The 11,185-nt window shown below is 37.0% G+C and overlaps 1 protein-coding gene across 1 annotated transcript; it reads right to left on the bottom strand.

Moving 5' to 3' along the window:
* Nucleotides 1-363: 363 nt before the first annotated feature.
* Nucleotides 364-10,847, bottom strand: LOC126475497 (DNA/RNA-binding protein KIN17). The gene is made up of 2 exons (XM_050103404.1): nucleotides 10,629-10,847; nucleotides 364-1,789 (listed from the first exon to the last, which is right to left on the bottom strand). The coding sequence occupies exon 2, from the start codon at nucleotides 1,739-1,741 to the stop codon at nucleotides 539-541; it is 1,203 nt and encodes a 400-aa protein (XP_049959361.1). The 5' UTR covers nucleotides 1,742-1,789; nucleotides 10,629-10,847; the 3' UTR covers nucleotides 364-538.
* Nucleotides 10,848-11,185: the final 338 nt, after the last annotated feature.

Raw genomic sequence — 11,185 nt, 5'->3', positions numbered from 1 at the left:
GAAACCTATATACCAACACACTAATAGTCACTTAAATGTACAGAAAAAAAATAACATTGCAAATATATTCACTTTTTCCACACTATTCAACACAAAATTCATTCATATGAATGAGTAAAAATAAAGTGGTGATGAGAGGGAATAAATACTACAAACAGAAAATGAACCAAAATCACTACCTTTTTGTTTTGGATTCTTTTTCTTATTAGTTTTCCATCTTGTTATTCCTTTCTGTTCTGTGTGTTCATTTTTTCTTTGGTCTGTTTTTTGTTTCTTCTTTCCTGAATGAAAACATACAAGTAACAAGTCCTATGGAATTATGTAAAAAAAAAGGTAATAACATAGACTGAACACAAACAACAATTAATTTTCAATGGTGAATAAAGATATATTTCTCTTCTGTCTCATACAATCAGTGTTTTCATTTCCTAAATTATATGCAAAATAATGTTTTATACATCAACATGGAAAAATATATCATTTCTACAGACAATTATGACAGCTTACATTATGGTCACAGAGTAATATGTGGGTTAGGTTAAGATGGTACATGAATTTTGCTTATATCTTCATACTGAACTCCCTCCACAATTCGACCTTTCAATGGACCAGATGCCACTTCAACACTAACACAAAAATTTTTCTCGTCAAGATGTTTCAAAACTGCCTCACAACCTCTATATGCACCATTCACAACTTTCACTTTACGACCAACAGCAGGAATAACAGTTTCTAAATGTGCTTGGTCTAATTTAAGCTTGTGCCCTGTTTCAAACACAGAAACAACAGCTACATACTTGTCAATAACTTCTACAATTACTCCCTTTTTCTTGTAATATTTGTCACCTAGAGATTTTGTAATAATTTTGACTACAATGTCTTTCGTCAACCAATAATCCTTCCGGTTGAGCTTTTCCTTTTTTGCCTCTTCTTCATTAATGATAGCATCCAATGCAGATGCTTTGGCTTTTTCTTTCATTACCTTTTTTTTCTCAGATTCACTAGCAGTATCATTAAGAGATCTCTTTTTACTTTGTTCAGACCCTGCGATGTTTCCTGGTAAAAGTGGCATTTTAAATTCAGTTTTAACATCATCTTTCTTCTTCAAGTTAATGAGATTCAGATTTAATTTCAATTTCTCTTCCTCATTTTGTCGGACAAATTCTGTATAGGTACTGGATACTGGCTTTGAACAGTCTCTTCCTCTTTCAATTTGCTTCTGCAAAAATTCCATCATTTTTTCTTGATCATCTTTATCCATTTTTTCCTTTTTCATCATTGCTTCTTGCAGGGCAATAGTTTCTGGGTCTCTATCAATATACTGCACATACCAACCTTTCTCAGTTTCATCCACAACACATTTGCCTTCACGCCCTAACCACTTCACAAAATCTGTAAGTGTTTCCCACTGAGTAGAGTTCATGTGAAGATGATGACGTTCGGAAATGTAGTCCTGGTACACACGATTTGCATGAACACGCTTTGTTCCAAACTGTCGTTTCAGCAACTCTAAGTAACCATCACAGAACTCTTTCGAAAATTCATCAATGTATTTGTCAGCATTGTCAGCAAAAAGCAGCAGCTGTCGCTGGTGAGACTCTGACATCATGTGACACTTGAAACCATTCTCGTCTCTGCACTGCTTCTGACACATCTGACAGTACCAGCGGAGCTTCTGTAAGCCTTTTGCCTTAATTTTATTGGCAATGTACTTAGGTGTCCCAACTTCATGTTTTCCCATTGTCTAATCCAATGTGTCACACGATGGATGACTGAAGATAAATGGTAACTGTAAAGGAAAGTTGGATTCACTTTTCTTCATGTATAATGTTATAAGAAAAGGAAATTTACAGAGTACATAAAAGTCTGAACAAACATTTCTCACTCACAACTAAAGAATCAATGGGTCATTCCATGTCAATTCAACCAATTTGAGAAAATGTTCCAGCTAATAGTCTCAGATTTGGCTGAAATTTAGCACACCAATGTTACCAAGTGTGGAACACTCATGGACAAAATTTTAAGTTCCCCTGCCAATTAGTTCAAGAATTATGGCTTGTGAAAGAAGGTGGCTTGACCCGGAAATTGCAACCTACATCTGGCAGTCTATCTTCAGACCCAACTTCAGGTCTTAATAACTTTGGAACTATTCCACACAGTCCAGTGAAATTTTTACAACCCAGTAACATCCACTTAGAGAACACACTCTATGAATCAAAACACCAACAACATATTTCTGAGGGAAAATAAAAAAATTCCAAAATGTGATTAAAAATGTAATATGTTAAAAGGTACATATTGTAGGTGCCCTCTATGCCAAATATAATTCACTCAAAAAGGGTATAATTTTTTTGTGGTAAGTTTGACATGGCCTAAACACACACAGAACTCATCTTTCACATATCAGCCACACAAACTGAGTTACATGCACACGAAAATACAAAAACTTGAAAAATTACCGGAAAAATGTGGATTTTCTAAGTGTGTTAGCACAAAAGGGGCAAGTGATATCCAAGCCCAATTTCAAACACTGCATAAGTAGACCATAATATAATATGTGGCAAAATTTCAACTTGTTATTGCAAGGAATTTGTGTACAATAAAAGCTGACAGATGTATTTGGTTACGTTTCTTTTAACATGATTTAGTAAGTAATAGTGATGATGCAGACAGCTTGTTTCAGATAAAGCTACAGCAATTGTTGGGAACCATCAGGCAACAGAAAGTTAAACAATGGTAGTTTTCAGGGACAGAATGAGTCATTGTTAGGCAGGAACAACAAAGGAAACAAGCAACCATTACAGGTTACTCATGTTTTTAAGATTCTAGTTCAGACTGGTCAGTACTGTTGTGGAAAGTCAGTATGGAGGCAGAAGAGTGTAGTAGTGGTGCTTTTGTTCAAACAAGTTGCGGTATCGGTAGAGCACAAGCATCTGAATGTCATAAAACAACATAATGAACAAAATGTGGCATTCGCTTTGTACTGTATCATCTGGATGAATCGGACCAAGATATGTTGCTATGGAGATCCGGGATACATCCTGTGGGCAGAAGTAGTACAGTTCCAGGAAACTTTAGTGTTTATAATCATATGAAAGTGTTTCTGGATAAGTATTCTTTCCTACAAAGAAGTTGTTTTGATCCATTTCGGATTCATAAGAATACGGTGAAGTGCAGCCTCAGAGAAATTGATATAAAATCAGTATTGAAAGCGAATCAGTGCATGGGACGTAACATGAAACCATTACAAAAGTTATGTTCCAGGTGTGTTACAGTGCTAAAAAATGGAGAATATTCTGATAATTTACATGACAGTGACAAAGAGTATCAGCCACCTACAACCACAGCGGATGAGCAATTAAATGCTTCAGCGACTGCTCTTGGTTTGTCTCCCATGAAGACACACAAAGTTGGGAAAGGAGAAAGGTCCAGCTATGGTAGAAGAAAACTACAAGAAGCTCAAATGGAACTAAAAGACAAAATAACTCACACACTCATGGTGGAAGAGGAAGAACTATGTGCTCCAAAGGAACAGAAATCATGCCAGAAATGCTCTGATTTTGACAAAATTGTGCACAATTTGAAAGAAAAATTTGCCATATCCACACGCCAGAAAATTCTTAGCCTTGCACCTTCCAGCTGGTCTATTGACTACACTGCAAAGGAATTCAATGTTTCTACATATATCGTAAAGAAAGCTTGGAAAATAAAAGCAACCCAAGGAGTGCTTCCACAACTTCAGCAGGCTCAGAGTTAGCAATTGAGTTCGGAAATACAGGTGCTAGTGTCAGAGTTTTATGAAAATAATGACTACAGTCGAATAATGCCTGAAAAAAAAAAAGACTATGGAATGGTGAAAATGGGAAATGTACGTGTACAGATGCAAAAAAGAATGTTGCTATGCAACATATCAGAACTATATGTAGAATTCAAGGAAAAGTATCCCAATACCAAAGTAGGTTTATCATCTTTTTTCAATCTTCGGCCAAAATCTGTTGTGCCTGTAAGTGCAAAGGGCACACACAATGTTTGTGTATGTGAGACCCGTCAAAATGCTAAGCTGATGTTTGCTGCTATAAAGGATTCTGGTCCGGATTACAAAGGTGCAATGAAGCTGCTAGTGTGTGACATCTCTTCCTACCAGTGTATGATACACAGGTGTGAAAAGTGTCCTGGTAAGGCAAATCTTGCAGAACACATGAATAACAAACTGTATGGTGAACTCCTTAGGGATGAAGATGAACTTGTTTATAAGAAACAATGGACACACATGAATCGCACAAGTCTTGGAACAAAGCAAAGTACAGTGGAAGATTTTGTTGAAAAGTGTTTTCAAAAAATGGACAAACAGCACACACAGCTTCACAGCAACAGCACAATCGGCTTATCTCCGGTTTTGTAAGAATAATTTGAAACAAGATGAAATTATAGTAAATACTAGACTTTTCTGAAAATTATGAATTTATAGTTCAAGATGCCATCCAAGGACATCATTGGGACAACAGTCAAGCAACTCTCCAGCCATTTGCGATTTACTATAGAGGTGAATCAGGTTATGTGTCTGTCATGAACCTGTGTATTTTTAGTGACTGTTTAATTCATGATGCCATTGCAGTTCATGCCCACATTCGCACTGTCATGGCATATGTGAAAAACAGGCTGCCTCACAAACATTTTGCGAAATACTTCAGTGATGGGGCAGCTAGTCAGTACAAAAACTGTAAAAATCTAAAAATTTATGCATGCATTACCATGATTTTCAGATTCACGCAGAATGGAATTTTTTCGCAACAAGTCATCGTAAAAATATATGTGATGGTATTGGTGCTACCATTAAGTGCATGGCATCACATGCTAGTCTGCAGCACCCTACAGAAGGTCACATTCTAACACCTCTTCAATTATTTACCTGGGTACAGAAAAATATCTCTCGCATACAATCATTCTATGTTTCGAAAGATGAGGTGAAATCTGTCAAAGAGTGGCTCAAAAGCAGACTAGAACAAGTTAAAACTGTTGCAGGCACAAGGAGCCATCATCACTTCTCTCCAGAGAACTCTGACACTGTGCAGGTGAGCAGACTGTCCGGTTATAACTATAGGTTCATGCACAACATGTGTCTTCACAGTGTGTCTGACACAGGATTCAGAATCAAAAGCAGCAACATACAACCAGGTTGCTATGTTATTGCTGTTTACGATGACAAATGGTTATGTGTTGCAGAGTGCTGTGAAGCAGAAGGTGATGTATTTGTGAACTTCATGGCACCAGCAAGATCATTTCATTGGCCAAGTTTGGCAGACAGGTGTTGGATTCATTTTTAACATATTCTTATGACAGTTCCAGTTCCTACCAGTGTCAGGAAGACAGTACAATTTGCCACTCAATGTACAGAGTACAGTAGATAAAGTGTGGGAAAACTTCTGTTCAAAGCACAATTGACTGGTTTTTAGCAGTTAAGGTGCAGTAAACATTAATGATAGGTTGTGTTAATCTGTCTGTATGTTGTTGCTTAGTGCTTAAACAGTTGTGGGAGAGGATAAGAAGAGACAGAATAGTTTACGATATGTTTTTACAAAATTGTGTTGTGGAACAATGGCCACATCACCAAATACCTCTGTTAACTTCCATTGTACACAAATGTCTTTGCAATAACATGCTGAAATTTTGAGATGTATATCATTATGGTCTACTTATGCGGTGTGTGAAATTTGGCTTGGATACCACTTGTCCCTTTTGTGCTACCACACTTAGAAAATCCATATTTTTCAGGTAATTTTTCAAATTTTTGTGTGCATGTAACTCAGTTTTTGTGACTGTGTGACTGATATGGGCATGATGAGTTCTATTTGTGTTTACGCCACATTAAGCTTACTGCAAAAAAATAATAATAATAATAATAATAATAAAAAATCAATAAATTTGAGTGAATTATATTTGGCATAGAGGGCACCTACAATACGTATCTTTTAACGTATTACATTTTTTAAATCACATGGTTGTATGCGAGAGATACCTTTCTGTACCCAGGTAAATAATTGAAGAGGTGTTAGAATGTGACCTTCTGTAGGGTGCTGCAGACTAGCTCGTGATGCCATGCACTTAATGGTAGCACCAATACCATCACATACATTTTTACCATGATTTGTTGGGAAAAAATTCCATTCTGCGTGAATCTGAAAATTTTTTATTTTCCCTCAGAAACATGTTGTAGGTGTTTTCATTCGTGGAGTGTGTTCTCTAAATGAATGTTACTGGGTTGTAAAAATTTCACAGGACTGTGTGGAATAGTTCCAAAGTTATTAAGACCTGAAGTTGGGTCTGAAGATAGATTGCTAGATGCGGGTTGCAATTTCCAGGTCACGCCACCTTCTTTCACAAGTCATAATTCTGGAACTAATTGGCAGGGGAAACTAATACTTTGTACATGAGTGTTCCACACATGGTAGAATTAGTGTACTGAATTTCAGTCAAATCTGAGTCTATGAGCTGGAGCCCCTGGTTGAGCTGACATGAAATGACCCAAATGTGAAGGGTAAAATAAAAACGTAAACACAATAGCATAGCAAAAGAGTGTATAAGCCATGAATAAATATATGATTAGTTAAATAAAATAAACTGTTTTGAACAACAGCTGCACATCAGCTTACTATAAGGAGAACTATTTATTTTGGTATGTAGGTGATTTCGAGTCATGTGGTCTGGTTTTGCAGATGTTCCCCACTTTACTATCTCAGATTTTATTCAAACTGTGGATGCAGCTTTGTTAACCAAGTGAAACAAGATACAAAAAAGTCTAGCTCACAAATTTTAATACTTTAAGTAGTAGTGTGTCTTACGTGAAGGATGACAAACTTTTTTGGTCAAGTTTGGGTAATTGTGGTAAAGCAGCAACTCTTGGCAAGGCAACTGTGCACATTCTATAAGTTTCATATCAACTATTTTTGTCCCAAGTGGCTCCTTGATCCATCAATAAATTTTGTCAAGACAAAATTTCTCACAATTTTAAATAACCTAATGTTTTCATGTAGAAGTTGTCAGCAACTCATTCTACATCTATACTCTTATTTCCTATTAACGACAGTGTTTATATCATTGGCATCTGCTAATGTTATTGATAAATGCTCATTAATATACACAATAAAAAGTATGGTTTCTGAGAAGGGACATAATGGCTACTATGCATCCCTTTGTTTCATCAAAAATGAGAAAGCTAATGTAGAAGTTTTTTGCATAATTAGTGACACCTTAAGGCATGATCCAGTTGGAGACCGAACAGGTCTTTTTGATAAATCTTGTGGATTGGCAAACAAAAAGTGACAAACATCCAGAAAATGGCATATTTTAGAGATGTGTCTGCCACCCAGCATAAAAATTTCACCAAACTATGCCATCACCTCTGAAATGATGGTGTTAATTTGAGTGGATTTTTTTTTCCCCAACCAGTCATCCAAAATCTGCACAGTAAGGAGGACAGGACCGGACAAGATTTTGGCTATGGTTTTCTGAAGGGGCCATAACCGCAGTTGCCTGAAGTAATTTGAAAAAGCCTCAATCAGGAGGCTGGACAGAGCATAAACCTCCATCCTCCCAGTTCTGTGGCCAGTGTATTAACAAATGCATACCTCATTTGGTTATACTTGGCATCCAGTTTTCTTATGTTTGTACATACTTGGAACACTTAAATTTAATAAAATAAAAAAAAATAATTCTACACGGCTCATTTGAATTAACTCAACTGTTCAATACTGTTTCCCAATTCACAACTAAACTGTCATTTACCAAACTAACCTACACCTCGATCTACACGTCATATCTCACCACAACATATGTTCAAAAAAATACACACATTCAAAAAGTATTGCCACTGTTCTGCTTGCTTTGTCCATAACCACACACATTTGATGATCAATCAGAACAAGGAGTTTCAACACTGCAATCAGAGTAGCATGTTGTATTCACATATAAGAACAGATGCAGTGCTGTCAATGTTTTTATAAGGGACAGTCACATGAAAACAAGGAGGACAGGAAAAAAGTAAACTGTTCATTATTTCAAAAGTAATCAGTATAAGTGTTAGTACACTTATCCCACTGTAAGACAAAACGGTTGATGTCTTCATGGAAAAATGTTTGTTGATGCCTACAAAACCAGCATTGCACCCAGACATTCACCTCTTCGTCTGATGCAAATCAACGGCCGTGAATGTCACTCTTTAGGGGTCCAAAAATATGGAAATTGCATTGGAAAAGATCAATACTGCATGGAGGATGTGAAAGGACTTCCCAACGAAACTTCTGCAGTGTAGTCAGCACAATCTCGGTAACATATGGGCAGGCCTTGAAGAAAGACACTTGTGGCTGACGATTTGCTTCAGACAGAGATGTACGCCTGCGTACAATTATGGTTCCATAGGCAACCACAAACATTTTTCCATAAAGGCACTGACCATCTTGTCTCAGTGGGATAAATGTATTAAGAGTTATAGTGAATCGAAATAATAGTTTTACTTATTTTTTCCTCATCCATTTCATTTTCATTTGCCTCTGCCTAACAGCTTCAGAATGATGCACCAATAAATAGCACCAATAGTTGAAAAAGATACTTGTTGCATCCCTAACCTGCATATTATCAAAAATATACCCATGCCTTTTACAATATAACTGAGTCAGCAGGATGATATTCCAGATGCAATAATTACAAAAATGGTCACAGTTTAAATCACTGCAGCATGTACTTTGTCACGGAAAGCATAAAGACACCCAAAAAAGGGTGTTGGAAACCTCTAAGTCCCCAAGGCTTGGGAATTTATCTAAGAAACCGATGGGTAGGCTAAGGAGCCTGGAAAAAGTTCCCTGCTCGTGGCTGGAACTACTTGGCTATAAGCATGGTTGCTTGGTGATGTGGATACCAGTTTTTTTTTTTCTGACTGATGGTGAAAATACCAATGCAAGCTTCTAATTTCACTGTGGGAAAACTACCTAACAATTCTTTGTTTTGCGATGCTACAGCATGATTTGAAAGTGAATCTTGACTGGATAATTGCAAGCCTCAAGAGGAAAAAAACTATTGTGGAAATTTGATAGTAAATTGGAGGGGGGGGGGGGGGGAGATACACCCTTAAATCAGCCTTCCTCAATGTGGGGTGCATAGAGTAAATGGGTGGGGAGGGGGGGGGGTGGGGTACTGAGTTGGTGTATGTACCGATTAGGTGACAGTAACTACTGGTACTAAAACAGGATTCATGACAAGAGTGTGTGCTGTTTCTCTTGCCGTAAAATTCACACACAGCATGATACACAGGGAAATATTTGCTTCTAAGTAGTACAACTGGAAGTCAATGAAGAGTTGAATGATGCAGTCAGTGTTGTAAATTTGGTGAAAGCATGAGCTTTAAACAGTAGGCTATTTTCCCATTCTGCTGAGGACATTCCACTCATGATTCACTTTTACTGCACTTGCAGGTACATTGGTTGTCTCGTGGCAAAGTTCTTCATGGTGTTGTGGCGCTGATGGATGCACTTCATCTTTTCCAATTGAAAAGCAGCTGATACACACACTTGCAGCTAAGTTTCTAGATATTGCCCGGCCTAAGTACAATTAATTAATTCTAAGGAGTCTTTCTCTGTGGGATATTGTAGTTACCTCATGGTCTAATGATAATAAAAGTTTCAAATATACTGTGATACTACATTATGTGCCATTAGGTATTAATAACACATCATGAATGGCTACTCTCCAGAAAAATCTACCCTGACACACAGTGCGTTAGTGGTGATACAAACTGTAACGACTTCAACATTCCTTTGCTTTCGAAACTTGGCACACAGTAGTTAATTCTAAATCACGTGGTTTGTTACTTTTTGGAAGATTGGCTGTTACAACAACAATCCTCTCAGAAATTTGCACAAGTCTTACGTGCACTTGTGGAAGTTCAACTAAGCTGTAAACAGCAAATGGTAGCATAGTGAGACATATGGCTAAATATAATACATATAGCCCAACTAAAATGCATAAAATTCAAGATTTTGGGAGGAAATATGTCAAAGAATGGGAAAAAACACGGTTCGGTGAATAAACTAGGCCTACAAATAGCTTTGCATTTACATATGCAGAACACATTAAAACTACAATCTATTGCACTGAGGCACACTGACAACTGTCTGTGTTGAGCAGACAAAAATGGTTTAGTGCAAATACTGATGAGTTAGTGACTTCCAAGTTTGTAAACAAGTCTTCGGTTAGTCCTGAACTGAATAATATGAGAAGACAACATACTGAATGTGCCGTTTCCGAATACATTAGCATTAATATACGAATAGACAGGGATACAGACCAGGGCATAACTGGCCCAAACTACACGATTTGCACGGTAAAAGGGTGGGAACGAAACAGACATTTTCGGATACATACTGAAAAGGGTGTATTCGCGACCCTGATTTTTTTTCTTCGAATCCCTAGGTGAAGGAGAAGCACACAAGGAAAGTTATGCTAAATGACGCTTCGTAGAAATTTCCCTGCAGAACATAAGACAGCTTGTTCTTTAAATTAATAAGGAAAACAACACTGATGCAGAGTAGAATTTTGCTATATCAATTGATTAGAACAGTAATTTAATCAATAATCACCTTTTTCTGTCAAATCGTCTTCAAACAAACGAATGCTTTTACGTAGCAATGCAGAGGACATCGCACATACTAGATAGGAGAGTAAATAAAAATGTCAAGTACGTACACGAACACACACACATCAAAACTACTTCCCGAACACCACAGGTTACATAAAATTGTGTATTCGTCAACATGCAAAGATCTTACAACTTCCCCAAAATGTCGGCAAATGGGCAATCACGGATTATCTTCATCAAAGAAAATCGATTCAGTTATGCTTCCTCAAGAATTTGAAAATTGCAGAAGCATTCAATGCATGCTTTCACCTCCGGTATTTCAGTTTTTGTAATATTTCGACCGCTGCCTAACGCCAAAAAAAACAAGCATTGCCACTTATTTGCTTCACGGCAAATACTGTATTCAATTGCAATATCAAGAGCATCCACATATAAATTAAAAAAAAATTCTTTTGGAGTAAAACTTTTACACAGTAAAGGTTTTTTTTGAAAAAGGTAATAAATGTTAACTAATTCTTAGTAATTGAATACTTAGGCCTGATTATGGTGCACGTTTCA

The sequence above is a fragment of the Schistocerca serialis genome, chromosome 4, assembly GCF_023864345.2.
Source record: "Schistocerca serialis cubense isolate TAMUIC-IGC-003099 chromosome 4, iqSchSeri2.2, whole genome shotgun sequence".
NCBI classification, from domain to species: Eukaryota; Metazoa; Arthropoda; class Insecta; order Orthoptera; family Acrididae; genus Schistocerca; species Schistocerca serialis.
This window is presented reverse-complemented; position numbering and strand designations above follow the sequence as displayed.

What these genes read in the sequence shown, in the direction of transcription:
- LOC126475497 (XM_050103404.1), bottom strand. Translation starts at nt 1,741, where the DNA reads ATGGGAAAACATGAAGTTGGGACACCTAAGTACATTGCCAATAAAATT.